The 16,965-nt window shown below is 40.5% G+C and overlaps 1 protein-coding gene across 1 annotated transcript; it reads right to left on the bottom strand.

Annotated features, from left to right (window-relative positions):
* Window positions 1-276: 276 nt before the first annotated feature.
* On the bottom strand, window positions 277-2,411 carry LOC145451497 (alpha-L-iduronidase-like). The gene has a single exon (XM_080329713.1). The coding sequence runs from the start codon at window positions 2,339-2,341 to the stop codon at window positions 419-421; it is 1,923 nt and encodes a 640-aa protein (XP_080185839.1). The 5' UTR covers window positions 2,342-2,411; the 3' UTR covers window positions 277-418.
* Window positions 2,412-16,965: the final 14,554 nt, after the last annotated feature.

Here is a 16,965-nt window from a genome sequence, read left to right as displayed (position 1 = left end):
CCCAGTATAGTATTATGGCCTCAATGCTCGAGATGGAAATTATAACACTGAATAATAGCACCAATTACTAGCGGAACCTCGTCGGTAAAAAACATGTCAGTTAGTCAGTCATTTTGAAAAGATACAGGAAGCGTATATGAAAACAATGCATATGAATTATGATTCATGATCAAGGTAGTCAAGTCATGGTACACAATATTGCTAAAGTACAAATATTGTGACCAATAAAAACTGAAGCGACCAGGTCGAAATTGCACAATCACGTAACAAGTAGATCTACAGTACTGTAAATATAATATTCATAATAGTTTAAACCAAAAAAAGAAAATTTTGCAAGAGCGAGCCTACTCCTGATTCTTCCTTAACATTGAGGATTGAAGGAATATGCCGCAAGCAGTTATATTAATTCTGTGATTCATTAATTAACGCCGTAACGTACGAGATTTGAAAATGAGCTATGTCGACCCCAGAAATCAATGACAGATACTCTGTAATATCCACGAACATTAACATCTAATCCAGAAGCATGTATGTAAACAAGGGAATTAGATATCACTCTTACTTTATTAACGATTGTATGTTGTTTACAATCAACATCAGTGCATAGTTGCACTTGATATGACGATATACACTTGGACTTAATCGACTCATCATTCCAAGTTACTTGAACCTGAGCGGTAGTGATGTTAGTCACTGAAATTAGCTGAGGCGGAGGTAGATCATGTTCGGGTCTCCAACAAATTTGTAGCAACATTACTCCGGGCATGGCAAGTGATATGTTTAGAGTCAAAGACCGCGATTCTGCATTAATTTTGTATGGATCGTTACAATACGGTTCACTTACACTATGCATCTTCGAAAATACGTCTGGTGTGGGAAAGTCAGGCTTACCGGCCATGTTCCAATATTTAGATGGGTTCACTAGATCATTATTTATGACGCACTGCATCAATCTGATATCGGAAACGTATTTTTCGTTGATCAATTTTTCAATTGATAGAAACACATCAAAGGAGGATGTGGAATTACTGGTATCATTGCTGGCATATAATAGAACAGAAACTTCACGATTAGAGCAATTTTCACGACATTCAGACGCGATTACACCGATCAAGTCCGATTTAGAATTCGGTCCAACCCCCGAGTACAATTCTACATCCCCTAGCTTCGACAGCAACACCATCAAAGCGTGAATAGGTTTTTTTACAAGGTGCACATGTTTTGGACTTGTGTTGTTCATCTGAAATCTAGCCGTCAGAGTACGCTGCGTGAAATAATGAGGACTGTAGCTCAAAAACCCATTATCGTTGCTTAAAAGTTTGTAATCAACGTCGCAGCTTGAGTTGGAAATAATTGATTTTTGATGTTGGGCGATTATTTTGCTTACAATCGCAGGGTAAATCGCATCTGCTCGCCACTGCAATGGTTTACTCCAACCCACCATTGGATCTCCTTCATCATTAAATATAGGAACTGCGGAAAGTTTTGGGTGGAGTGAATGAATCTTATTAATTGCGGAAAGTTCGCTCTCGAGAATATAGGTAGACGAACCACCGCCTTTTTTATGCATAGAAATATAATCAATACGACTTCCTTTATCTCCAGTTATGTAATTACGACCATTGAGACAATGATCGAACAAGGCCCAGCATCGCTTTGAAAATGATTGTTGTCGGCAAGACCCCCCTGGACCCCCAAATCTGAGGGATGGGTCTGCGGATCGTAATCCTTCAGATGATGCATCGTAATATTTAAGAAATCCCTCCACAGACATTTTTACATCATCAAAATCGTTATGATCTGGCTCGTTCCAAGTTTCAAAGTTCCATTCAGCAACAGTGTCAAGCCCGAACAGATCAATGTACCTTTGCGCTAGAATTCTTACAAAATCCATCCACGCTATCACTTGATCGTTATCATCAAAATTTCGGAATATCCCAGACGGACTGCCCATTAGCTCAAAACCGGGGTTCATATTCAACTTTTGCAGAGTCTTCATTAGAATATCCAGATTTTGAAAGTCGAAGGACTTTGAATCGTTATTGTAGGTTACCATATCCAACAGCCAATGCATGCGCACTTGCTTTATGCCAGAATGCGGAACAGAGGCGATATTCAATAAATTCAGGTACATATCCTTGCTTAAGAAGTAGTCGGAAGCGTTCTGGTGCGGTAAAGGAGGACACATTCCAGTGCTCTTCCAAAAGTGATGCAGAGCAGACACCGGTTTCGCAGCATCGATGTACAAGTTGACGTAGCATCCGGTACATAACACCGCGCACAACGAGCCTATGATTAGAACATTTACGGAGCAATACTGCCTTGTGCGAAACCAGCTCATATCTATTGTAATTTTACGGAAAACAACAGTTGTAAAAGGTGTTACTATCGTGAGTCATATCACCGTCAAGTCGTCAACATCGCAGAGATGAGCGGATTTGAAATTTCTATGTCCTAATCCAATCCAAATCCGAACCTTCAAATCCAAATCCAAATCCTAATCCATAACTTTTTTCATATTCAAGTCCATGTCCAATCCTAATCCGATTCCAACTGGAAATTCAGAAAAAATACTAATTTTATGCAACGGAGGGATTCGAAAATTTTCTTTCACAATCAACGATTCCCTGGATTCAAGATAACTTAGTAACCATAAGTACATTAATAACTGATCTGAATAAAGTTTGTTGCCATTCGCCACACGACATTTCAATCTCCCAGAAAATAGGTAAATCCAATCCATATCCTAATCCGTTCCGAAAAAATGTCTAATCCAAATCCAATCCAAATCCGACAAAATTTCACAAATCCTGTTTTTTCAAAACCTAATCCTAATCCATGCTCATCTCTGCAACATCGTCAGCTCAGCTGGTCCCGTGATTTGCATCGGTCGAGTGCGTTTTATCCACAGAGTTATATAAACACAGGAGATGTGGGGGGCGTGGAAGCATCTGAAGGGGGCGCTAAGCCGCAGTTGACAGGAAAAATGTTCGTGCTCCGCGCGATTTACATCCAATTCGTGGTTATTTGAGAATTCTCACGTCTGCGGCCATAACCTTCAATGCCATCAAACTATCCGTAGGGGTTGCTAGCATCAATCAGTTTATTAATATTTTCATCCTTTCAAAACATCACAAGACTGTGATACAATGAAACGATAGGAAGGTGTCGAAACAACCTGGAGTAGCCTTTAAGACCAGACACCACCTTAGCCTAGGCGAAGAAAAGAAGAGGCATCCACTTGCACACTGAATGAAAAGTAACGCATAGAATATAAGACCCAAGCGACAAAATGAGGTGGCATGTGGCGGAGGGCGAGGTCGATGTTAGGTAGTGGTCCGGTAATCCTGAAGGCTGGCTAGTATTGATTTAGAAGAAATTGCTTGTATTTCGACTTGAATTTGGACATGCTCGACGACTGTTGGATATCCGGCGAGATGCTGTTCCACAATTGGGGTCCGCCAGCATACTTGATAGAGCAATGCGTTTTCTTGTATTTCTTGTACGGGGGAGAACGAATAGTCTGGCTCAGTGGTTCTTAACCTTTTCTCCAGCGCTCCCCGATTTTGAAGGAGGTGGAAACGCTCAGGGGGCGATATGGGGAACGCTGGGCTCAGGGGGGCGCTGAAGAAAAATGGCTTCGCCGTAGATGATAATAGGTAGTAGGACATATTCTTAATGAGTATTCTGAACAATTTTACATTCCACAAAACATGTCAAATCCCAAAATTTTGGTCGCGCTACGCGGCGATGTTTGCCACATATGTTTACATAAATGTAGTGGGTTTATTATAATTCCTATAAAACGAATTGCGCGTACTTTTAGATCGCCAATTTCGCGTTATTTAAAACACTGCCGTCACCATTGTTGGGGTTATTTTCAACAAAATGTTTGGAATTAGGTATTATATCCCGCAGCGCACACAGTGTGTGAAAATCGAAGAAGGAGGCCCTGTATATCACTTTTGATTCAGAGTGAGAGCCCCTTGTACATAAAATATATTTTGAAGCTTTGTGCACGAAATAAATACCTATAAATATACTTATATTTGAGAGCTACAAACTTAAATCGTCAGAATATGTCTTCATCGTATCATAAAGGATGATACTATCTCGTGTTGTGGTTCACAACCTCACATGAGCGTTATATAATATGAGTTGCTTTGTTTGGAATACATTCATGTTAAAATTGCTATGCTAAATATGCTAAATTCAATGTGAGCAGATATATGTATCCAATTCTCAGTGGACTTAGGCTACTTATAGTTACACAAAGCACTAAGACAAAATCTAATACCATTAATTTCCCCGTATTGCCAATCGGCGATGTGAATTCTGGAGGGTTCGAAACACAGGGTATGATACCGTACCCGATTGTTGCTGATATAACAACCTTGATTTGACCCTGAATATACCACACACAATTATTATATTGTTTATTATAGTCGAATGGTCCTCGAGCGCGATTAAAGCGCAAAATATTTCCAATACCAAAAGTACCCAAAAGACCGACTGAACTTTGACCTCTTACCAAGACCGAAACTGCTGCAACCGAAACCCAAAATAGATTAGCTCTAAGGGTGCCCTAAATTATTTCGGTGAATGAAAATAAATTGAACATCATGTTTTGACGACTCCCCCACGGAAGAATACGAATAATTATGGAAAATAGAAATAGGCATTTCGGCGTCGGCCATTACCACGCCACGATGCACAAAGACATATGAAGTTGCGGTGAATATGGAACTCCGAGAAGTGTGTCAAAAAGATCGTCAGCGAGAAAACCTTAGCCGAAGAGTCCCTTATGTTGAGCGTAAACTTCGATGTATATAAGTCTAATTGTCCATAAGTGCTTAAATCGCTCGTGCCGAATTATCATGTCGTCGCAATCTGCATCCCACAGGACAAATGACATCCATTAGAAGAAAATTATTTGCCAGTGACGAAATACCACTTTTATTGTATCGTGTGCTCACTTTAGTTTAATACGTTTATGCGTTTCAATAACTTTTGACTACATATCGGACAAGGGGTAACAAAATAACATGTAACTATTTAATTCTACCAACGGGGGCATGCCCGAAAATGTTCAATTGTTAATTACGTGGTCTTCATTTTCGAATACATCAGCTCACTCAGCGCCACTGGTGAATCTGATGACGTGGGCTGAGAGGATAAAAAGTTTATAGTGACACACATATGCAAGTACAACCTATTTCATTCATGCATTATAGAAAACTTTTCGCTGCTAGGGCGACCAGACCACATAAACGTTGCTGCCCATCGAAATCACGTGACGGAGTTCTTGGGGGCCACGCCCTCATGAGTTTGTTTTATCACGCTATGGGTGCCCAAGACAATCGTTTTTTTGGGGGGTTGACGAAGTGCTGTTACGGCCCTCCCTCTCACCCATTGTCCTTACAACATGGGGTGGGGAGCGCTGGAGCAAGATAATTTTTGAAAGGGGGCGCTGGAGGAAAAAAGGTAAGAACCACTGGTCTAGGGCCTATGCCAAGGTGGGTTCCTTGATTCCAAAGACTCATAGACTTATAGAAGTATACTTCTCTAAGTCGTTTCGAGACCTTCCTATCTTTACATTGTATCGTAATTTTGCGGTGTATTGAACTGATGAAAATTGCTAATAAATCGAACCGAACCGAAGACTCATTATATCCAATGGATATTATCCATACACACGATCTGTGCGCATTAGGGTTGTTCAGATTTGAAAAATTGTCAGTAAACTTCGATGCTTGTGACCCAAATCAAAGCCTTTATAATGTCAGAAATACTTTTCTCAACTTCAAATCATCTGTAAAATACCAAGTTATCTTATTTTATGGTAGACTGCAATTTAGTTGCAGAAGAATGTCTGAAACAACGCGGATATGGGTTTTGCGGACAAACCATGAACAAGATTCAGGTCTTCCCACTATTTGGTCTGATATTCTGGTCACTATTCGCAAGGATATTTATCTGAGTGTATTAGTCACTCCAAGTTACCGACTCTAGATGATGTTCCACTACATCCGCCATATCTGAAAGAAAATTGCCCCGAAACTACCACAACGCAGGACTGTGTCCTTCTAACTGTTGAAGAGGTTGACAACGTATGGAATATGACAAGAATATCTATAAGGCAAGCGCTGAACATTGTGTTGATGCATTGTTTCAGGCATTCTTCTTCAACTAAATTGCAATCTACCATAAAATAAGATAACTTGGTATTTTACAGATGATTTGGAGTTGAGAAAAGTATTACTGACATTACATACCTTTGAATAATATCTTATGGCTGAAAACTAGCTGGGAATATCAGTATTTGTTCACGAATCGCAACCCAACGGCGCTTCTTCAATGTACGATCCAAAACAAGCCGATGTCAATGGTGCAACCAATACATGATTCCCATGAGCATGATAGACAGGTTGTGCAGAGTGAAATCGTTATGCATGTGGCCTTTATGGGACTGCATTTAAGTACAATTTTGAAATCATGGCTATTTTATTGCAATATATCATCCCTACACGGCCGTTTTCAACTGATAACGTCACAAAAGCTATAAACCAGTAACGTGGTCAACATTACATATCCAGTAGTAAGGAGAATTGCCCGAGGATCTTTGGGGGGGGGGTTCGGGGATAGAAGGTCACGACGAAGATGACCAAAATTGCTCATAAAAGTGTTTTTATGTACTAAACCTTCATTTGGGTCACAAGCATCGAAGTTTCCTGACAATTTTTCGAATCTGAACAACCCTAATGCGCATTTTGCATATGCGCACCAACAACAATCGTCAGATTCAGAGGTGGTCAAAGTAGTCAAGAAAGCTACTCAAGTAGAAGTAGAAGTAGCGACGAAAAAATCTACTCAAGTACGAGTAGAAGTACTTCTTCCATAAGGATCCTAAAACTACTTGAAGTAGAAGTAGAATTGGCTGACCTTAAAAGTACTCAAATTAGTAAGTAGTTGTGAAAACGATCCTAATTCGTTCACATGGATTGTAATAAGGTGCAAATTAAGCTACGCTAAAGGTGAGGAGCTTGATTCATATTGATGCATACCAGCAGGTATCCAATTTTCGATAGCATAAGCATTCGTCCACATCATGGGATGAAAATGATAGGAGTGATATGCAAATGCGATATTTATCCTCTGTTTTCTCGAACAGCACGTTTTAGAAAATAGCATGGTATGACGCCATCCCTCATATTATAAGGTCCGTAGTTTGGTCGAAAAGCAATACGGAGAAGTTGTATAGGAGACGGTGTAAACAAATTGCGCGATTAGTAAACGTTAATAAAAAAATATGGTGGACCGTAAAAATGCCATATGGTGTAGCTTTATTTCCGGAAATTAAAGGCATTACTACACTTGCTTTTGTACTTCAACATGTATGTTATCCAGACAAAAGAACTGATATTAATTATAACTCAAAGTATATGATACTGGGAATTGAAAATGAAACATAAATACTAGGGCCTACTTCTAAAAGCTGAACACGTTATTCATGCCTTTAGTCCAGAAAGTTTCAAAGGTGGTATGCTAAAACGTGAAAAGATGAAAAAAGTCAGAGTCCACTTTTCCAGGTTAAGGACGCGCCATGGACATGCTAGATTACGATATGACAAGTAGATGCTAGATTGCGAAACATCATTTTCAAACGTTATGATGGTGGCGAGATAGCGCAGTGGTATAATCCGCGGCTGCAACACCAATGGGTGCGGGTTCGAGTCCGACCGAGGTCGACTTCCGAATTCCGATACCGAAGTGTTGGAGGTTTACCTAGGCTCCTCCTCGCCACCTCATCCGCGTCAGCGGTGTGTTACAAAAGCCTAGAGGTGGGCCGTGCTATAAGTCGGCAGCTACGAAAAATAAGAAGAATATCGGCCTGGTGTAAATGACCATAGTAGTGGACAAACACCATGATACCCCCAAAAAAAATCGTTATGATGAATTATTTGGGCGAAAGGGCGACACTGTGGTGTGAACGCGGGAACATCGAGATATCTAGTTCTAGATATCCCATAGTGTGAACGGAACCACGCCAACCCGCTACCTAAATTATTTTCATCGATACTTCCGTGAAATCATACTGGTAACTCCGTATCCACTGCACGCGAAGCGCGACGAAAATTCTGGGCTTTACTCAACTTTTATGAAAATTAAATGTTGATACTCCGTGAAAACAGCCCCGAAATTCCTCAGGCTATCTTCCTGATTGGAAGATTGAACTACTTCTACTTGACAAACTGAAAATAGCGAAAAGTAAGTAAGTAGATCACAAAATATTACGAAGTAGAAGTAGCGAAAATCAGATATACTTGAGTAAGTACCAGAAGTAGAGGAAAACTACTTGAGTACTTCGAAAAAGTAGAAGTACTTCGTTACTGACCACCTCTGGTCAGATTATATTTTCATCTGAACAAGACACACACAATGTACACAATACGATGTAATGAACAGATAGCATAGGATGCCGAACGACCTCGGCCTAGTGCCTGCGATGTCACAGTTCTTATTTCGATGCTAGTCTAGGGTTGCCATACGTCCGGAATTTTCCGGACATGTATGGAATTTCACAGTTCAAACTGCGTCCTCCATCGTCCTCCACCAGCTCCACCGCTAACTATATCATCATGTGGTTGGAGAAAGGATCAAAATTTTATAGTAATAAGATGGAAGGAGCAATATTATAGACTGATTTCATTCACAAAATTTAATGACCAGATGCATATAAACACTAGATGTAGTAAGGCCCCAGAAGTCGCATAGATTACCCTATGGTGGACTCAAGATTAGTGTTTATTTGGACGGGGGCCGAAAAAATGTTGTTTCGATCCTGGTAACAACACAACCACATGAATGCACCAACCTAACATTGTAACGGCTCCTGATCCGGATCGTCACCACCGATAGGCAAAGCTTTGTTATTGTGACGTCATATTGGAAGACAATGTGTCATTCCTCATTTCAAAGTCCGCTAGTTGGCGCTAAAGAGTGTCCAGAATTTACTACGCAAAAATATGGTAACACTATGCTAGTCTCTATTCCGCAGCTCTTTTCTTGCTCTTTCCATTCTCTGTGAGTGCGCTCTTTCATCCGGTCTTTTGGTGAGCTTTTTTTGTCGCCGTAAGAACAGCGACGCGGGGGAACAGGAGCCCAGAATAACCACCGGGGCGCCTAGTCGGTAGGCGCTTATCGTCACCACTATGATATCTCCCCCAGCTACATATACCGCTGGATATGGAGGTGCTAGGCTTTCTCAGTGCAAGTCTTGCACTGCCATTCCATCTTACCCAAGATATGCTGAGCACCAAGCGGGGAATAAGGCACGGATGCAAGTTTTACTTTAAGCCTTTGGTCCGACTCGGCCGGGGATTGAACCGAACGACCTACTGATCAAGACGTCGGACGATCCGCCATTACGCTATATCCTGTCGGCATTCAATGTTATATTGAAATTCTATACCTTCGAGAATGTCTTAAAATTCATCAGAAATATGCTACGAACACAATTGGCATTGTATACCGGACTGGTAGCCGCTCCGCAGGCTACACGGTGATGATCAGCATGACGATCTTCATTTAACTGGAGCCACAGTTATTGAAACAAAATATAACGTCATCAACTTTAGCCAGATTAAAAGTACAGGATACAACAATAGGCCTACGACTCGCTGAGCTCTAAGCAGCAATGATCTATATGAAGACATGGAATGAACACAGACACACAATCGCGTCGATTAAATGCTTATACCATTGTTGGGATGACTCGAGTCATGACTTGAGTCGCTTGACTCGAGTCAACTTTTTCGTATGACTTTTGACTTGATTTGACTCGAGTCACGTGTCACCTGACTTGATTTGACTCGGCGTTTCAGAATTGTGGATTATTATTATTGACTCGTAACTAGGTTAATTTTAAGTCGCTGATGTAATGTAGTTGCGCCACCCCGTATCGTAGGTCCCAGATTATGCGTATGTTAAAGTTAAGAACTTGATGCAAGACCCAACAATATAAATTCAAATTTGAGCAATGAGCATAGATCTATACCACATTTTCAGTTGATGTTTATAGTCGCAAAAAGAAATGAAACAAAACCCAAAATACCAATTCACTGATTTGCCAATCGCCGACGTGGAATCAGGTTGTGATTGTGTCTGATGTAGGGTACATTGCGCTCTAATTCGATGTAAGAAAGAGACCGTACCTGACGGTTCGTCTTGCAGCCCTGATTTGACACGTACATTATTGGATCGTTATAATTAGTCTAGTGGTGATCGGCCGCGCTTCAAGCTTTCCTATAGTGAAGTCGACACCTTAAACGGCTGATCGGTTTCCGGCGTTTACCCCATCGTCGTTGACAGCCCTTAACGTATGGGGGACAGCCCATGGAAATTTCTGAAAAGGTTCCTTGGAGGAAAACAGGCCAAGAACCAAATCTTCCCTCTAATTTTTGACAAGTCTGCGCACACTCACCAACTCACTGCGCAGTCCCTTGGACAACAGTGTGTAACGACTAAAAATGGTCATCTCTTCGGATTTTCTGCGCGCAGAGACAGTGTCAGCAATGCGCATTTGCGTACGTGCGCAGCTTAAAAGGAACATTGCTAAGAACCCCACGATGGAGTTGGATACAACTTGCGTCCAGCAACAGATTGTTGCTACGTATCTCAATCACAATATAGCTAACCACTTCCGGAAATGAGTAATATGTCATATGTAGTATACCGTTGCACAGGTTTGTCCTTACCGCCTAACAGACAGTAGTCCTATACCCCTATTCGTAAGGCGGCCGAAATCTACTGACCGGAAAGTGGATGCTGGAGTCGCAGAAACTGGGTCAGAGCTAATCCGAAACAGGGCAATGTATAAATTAAGATTCGCACGCAGTATGTAGATATTAGAAATTACTCCGCAGTAGTATTACGGCGTGCGTTTTTCGTCGGCGCGCGTTCTTTCTTACTTCTTATAGGTCCGCGGACTTCGTATAAATTTCTATAGATGAAGTTGACACGTTAGCGTATCTCATTATTGAAATAACTAGAACTGTAGTGGTCGGTGCAACAACTTGTTGCAAGACACGCTGGTATAGTGCTTGATTGAAGTCGATGCAACAGTTCCTGTTGTAGCCTACGCACTAGCCGACTGACTAATGAACGCTCTGAGTTCTCTTGCAATCCTGATCACACACGCAGATCAAAGGAGCTTTGTTTAATAGCACAGAACAACCAAATAGTAGTAATTATTGGTCAGAAAGTTGCAGATTTACCAGGTTCAAATCATACTGCAATATATTAACAAATATAGAAAGAACAAAGTGAAATGAATTCAATTGTCTGTATACGATACTGCGAATGAAGCACGAGCACATCCGCTACACTTGACGATCTCTCAAAGCATTTGCTTCGCTGACTACTTTCTCAATAAGATTAAGGTCGGGGGAAATGAGGTTGGGTGCGGGGTGCGTGAGAAGATTATTGGTAACCTGCTGGGACAGCTGTTACAAGAACCACGACGATGCTTGTCAGACGTTGACTAAAATCGACTGCCGAGAAACAGCTCACAAACTAAAAGAGGCGAAACAGCAGGATTGGCATTGGCAATCAAATCGAATCAAAGTAATTATAGTGATTCTTGTAAGTGGTGCGCTACGGTAGCCTATATATGCTTTGTGAAAAAAAATTCATGTCGCATGCCAACAATCGATTCCGCTACGACCCAGTGATTAGGTAAAAAGATAGGGATGATAATAATCGCCATTCTGCTTGGATTAAAATAGAATTTCATACCAAATAATTGGAATTCGGTAGTTGATTTAAAATCCAAACATATAGCTGCTCTTTGGCATTCAATTCAATTCAATTTATTGTCAACAATTTCACCATTTCAATACACGGCAAGTCTGCGATACAACGAAAGATAGGAAGGTGTCGAAACGACTTGAAGTAATCTTTAGAATCAGACACCCACTTATCCTAGGTTTTGTAAAATGGAGGCATGCACAATAGGGCTGTTAAAAAAAATCAATACACATTTGCACATGCACATAGGGTTGCATTTGAAACAAAAAAAAATTTAAAAGTAACATGTTTAAATAAGGCCTTAATTTAAAACATTTATGTTATTGTTTTTTGTTCATTTTTAAAGTCATGACGTCACGAATATTCAATTGTGACGTCATAGGGGATTGAAATTGACAATTGAAAATATAGGATAAATATAGCTCCGTTGACGGAATATCTGTACTGTTTATGTTGAACCGACTATTTTGAGGGTTCCAACAATCCCATATCGATATACGTCGGCTATATCGGGTGGTAATTATCCGTAGGCTCATACAACATGATGTTTGGAAAGTATTTACACAATTATGGTATAACTTTATAACTTAAAAACAAACACATTTTTTTAAAGGCCTCCTTTTAAAACACTGCTTAAAACATGTTCTAAGCAAAGCGTTTTAGAACACCGTTTGTTTTAAATGCAACCCCACATGCACATATTGCACACTGAATGAAAAGTAAAATAGGATAATATAAAAGGACAGGCGACAAAAAGACATGTCATGTGTCGGAAAGCGAGGTCAATATGTGAGGTCGTGGTCCGGTAAACTAGACGGCTGACTAGTATCGATTCAGTAGAAATTGTTCTTATTTCGACTTGAAAGTCGCCGTCTGATAGCCGGCGAGATGCTGTTCCACGCTGCAGGTCCGGCATATTTGATAAAGCGATGATCTTTTACCTCGACCATATAGTTGGAAGTCGTGGACGCGCTACGCGCATGTGTTGTAGCCTACTTATGCACTTTTGATACCGAGGTTAATATTACGGCTCTTCAAGATCAAACTCGAATTATGTAGCAAGACTCCCGGTAGTCAACCACAACCAAATCCACAGTTGTATATCCTTCAATATGTTCGTTGACTAAAGCCAAGGCGCATGGATATTCTTGCAGCAGTGGAAATACGAAAGTAAAACGGTGAACTAAAAGTTACACAAAAACAGAATCAATAGCCTACTGTGTCCTATCTAACAATGCAAATCTTACTAATTTATTCCGGCAACAATCCTACACTAACATCATTGATCCTAATTACTAATTATGCCTGTAGAAAGCAGTGTTGGGATGACTCGAGTCATGACTCGACTCGAGTCAGACTCGTGTCAACTTTTCGATGACTTGACTAGACTCGAGTCACTTTGCAAAAATGACTTGACTTGACTTGACTCGGAGCTTCAGAAATCTGCATTGACTCGTGACTCGGAGCAAAATTTACGAGTCAATTTCAAGTCATTAAGTAAACAATGTCGAATAAATCAATGTATCTTGTGTATGTTCGAATTGTTCAAGATACGCCGGTGTCACTTGTGAGAGCAACCAGTCATTCACTGATCGTACGTTACACTGATCCTCCATCGCTACATCACAAATAAATTGACCGCAAACGAAACAATCACAGTTTACGTTGTTGTACCAGTAGTAGATTGAATAGCAATGTGTCTCTGTTTCTTAGACGGCTCAATGCTTATGCTGCGCATTGCTCAATTTTGACAACACTCTTGTATGATTTAAATCGAACAAATATAGTCTGTGCGTTTATATTATTAGGGATATGTAGATGGGTAGAGTGTGGCAATCGTACCAAATCAATTTGTTTCAACTTCTCGGGGGTTCGTATTCGGTCCCATATCTTGGCTGATAACAACTGACTGTAGCATGTAACTGTACACAGCTACTCACGTATTCTAATAGCAGTTCTACGTGTGCGTGGGCTATGCAACGTCTTTTTGCATGTTTATTTAACTTTATATTGGTTATTTGACTCAAGATAAATGACCAACTAGTCTGTCGTTCACACACCTTGCAAAATGTAATGACTTTGAATAATCACTCATACTTCGAAATTCAATTTGACTTGAATTGTGACTTGACTCGTGACATGACTTGACTTGACTCGACTTGACTCGAGTCACCTCCAAAAAACGGGTGACTTGACTTGACTCGAGTCACCTTCGAAAATCGATTGACTTGCCTTGACTCGAGTCAAAATGTGCAATGACTCGAGAGGACTCGTGACTCGAAGGTAGTGACTTGATCCCAACACTGGTAGAAAGGTTAACAATTACTAAATATGCCAATTAAATAAGAAACACAGCAGACCAAGAGCATGGCTTACATCTGGATTACACGCATGGCTTGATGCTTCTAAATAACGATGGTACGCTATCGTTATAGTAAATAAGTCATTGAAGTATTTGGGGCAGTGACCGCAGTGGAATTGATACATAAGCTTGGCAATTTCTAGTTCTGGGACCGGCAACCTTTTGTGTGCAGCGTGCCAAGATGTCAAATTGTTACCAGCTTGGCAACAGCATCCGTTACGCCAGTGATTCCTCAATTATTGGTCGCGAGGAAATAAATTTAGGTCGCTACCGCACCCGACCTATCGCTTACATATACATAATATTTACATAATTTATTTTCAGTCGCGCAATGATAGATCTTATGCGTCCTCGGAGAACGCCCAGATGTGCACTTTTTTGAGAATTTGTTCTCTTTTTTGGAAATCGTGGTTAAATGTATGTTAAAATTCAACTGAGATATAGAAAATCAGTACTCAATTGACGGCCCGGCGCGACCTTCGGGAGTTGAGCCAGAAAGTCGACTTTTTCTTTCATTTTTTAGTCAACCAATTACAAAGTCACATCATTAAATTTACCAATTTTTTTGGATTTTACTCCGTTATTATAAGTCTGGAAATATTTCGAAAAGTGTCCTCTCTTAAGATTCCAAAATATGGTAACCCTAGGTAAATATTGTCGTTGCTCCAGATATATTGGAATCGCTTGCCATCAGTCGCAACTAAATGAATCTCTCCTTCCAAGAGACGAACACGATTCCAAATTCGCATTTCGACACGGGGCTCATTATTTTCCTTAACCTCGGCAGGATTCATTTGATACATGCGGCTCAAGCTGCGGGCACTGGACTATTCGGCGCTGGTCATTTCGGCGCCTGGAACTGTGGACATATCAATGTCGAACGTTTTGGCTAGCATAAGGTGGCTATTTTGTGTCAAGGTTTTGTCGCCGACAATCATTTTGACAACGCATACACCGCACGGGAGTCGCATGGTCGCATGTTGTCCGAAACTTTATGTCTAGGTCGTGTCTTCTACAGCGTGAAAATGCCCAGCGCCTGAATGCCGGTTCATAAGTTGCGCTCTCGTAGGCTGCACAGTGAACACTCCTAGACTAAAGCATCCAAATGATTTCCTACGATATTCAGTTGACGTTCTGTCATACCTGCTAATGCGCTTGACTCATTTCTGTACATTACGCATTGTTTTTAAAACATTTTCTATATTCATATATATTTACTTATTGGAGTTTCCACATTGTAATTGAGACATCAGGTCCAATAAATCGCGCGAAGCGTGGAAAATAATTTCATGACAAGTAAAATCTGCTCTGAAAGACTCTATTTTATGTTGATTTACGAAATAATTTTGGACCGCCTGCGAGCTTTCTATATTTTGAAAATTTTTGTTTACTATTTTGCAAAAAAATATGGTTATAATAGTTCGCGTCAAATCTTTTGTCGTTCCATGAAAAATCATCTCGCGTGCCACAAATGGCACGCGTGCGGGGTTCGCCGACCCCTGTTCTAGTCAATATCGTAACGGCGACTAGCGATATCCATATTGGGCGTATTGCAAGACGTAGCACGTGCGTTCAACTACGAGAAGGATTATTCGTTATGTCTGAATTTGATGATCATTTTACTGATTACACTGGTCAACACATATTTTTTGGCAGACAAAGTAAGAATGGTTTTGGGGGTTCTGAAGGGCACTGGTTCCGAATATGACCTTAGTTTTCTCAAATTGGCTCTTGTTGTCGAGATAACCCCTGGGGCTATTTTGACCAAAATCTCCCATTTTCGCGGCAATGACCATATATAAAATCGGCTTATTCGTACTATAAAGTTTAGAAATTCAATCTACTTGTTATTTTTACACACAGAAGACTATCGTAAATCAAAATACAGCAACAGCACTTTATTTAGGGGTAATAGATTTATCATAGTTACAGACTTTCACGAATATCATGTACATAAATAAACTCCAGTCATATATATAAGTATTTACCTAGATACTCAAATAACGTGGCCTTAATTCAATCAGTTTTACATCAACCACCTATTGTAAATTTGAAATAATCAGATGGAATACAATATTATTGATATATTTTAAATCGAAATTGTTTTTTGTACGATTTTCGCCTGTAAGCTATTTAGTGCAGCTTCTCGAAAGGTTCCGGCAATAGTCTGACATAATATGTTCAATGGTTCATCTGCCATGGTATCTTTCTTTTGTTGTTCTGATGTCTTGGTAGAACCTCTCCCGTTGCTAATCAACAACATGATCGAGAAATATATCAAGATGACTGAACAGGAGTGAGTTTTTATGCTCATGTTTGTTCCAAGTTTTCGATGTCGTATTTACGAATTTTCGGACCAACTGTTTGTAGTTGGGTGCTTTGTGATCATCTAAAAAGTTTTATTTACTACATCTTAGGAGAAATTACATGCTGCGAACTCTTCCTAATGTGAAATTGGAATCTTTCATCGGTATTCGAATATACCAGAAACCAGATTTAAGCTTCTCGTATACCCACTAGGTCAAGGGTCGGCAACCTACGGCCCGCGGGCCGGATCCGGCCCGCCAAGCGAAATCGTCCGGCCCGCGACGAAATGATTAGTTACCACAAGAATACGGCCCGCCGTTTCGTAATGAGTTCCAATCTGCAATGCAGCACTGCTTCGAAAAATGTCAAAATTTATAATGTTTCTTCCACTTACGGATGATGATTCCGGAACATGTAATTCACGCACCTACGGGGCTCGTTCACTTTCGGACCAAACTCAGTACAGCGTTACGGAGAAAAAGGGTCCG

This window comes from Botryllus schlosseri, chromosome 12 (assembly GCF_051294905.1).
Source record: "Botryllus schlosseri isolate E-star chromosome 12, Bs_hap1, whole genome shotgun sequence".
Taxonomy (NCBI): Eukaryota; Metazoa; Chordata; class Ascidiacea; order Stolidobranchia; family Styelidae; genus Botryllus; species Botryllus schlosseri.
Note: the sequence above shows the minus strand (reverse complement) of the source record. Positions and strands in the feature narration are given on the sequence as shown.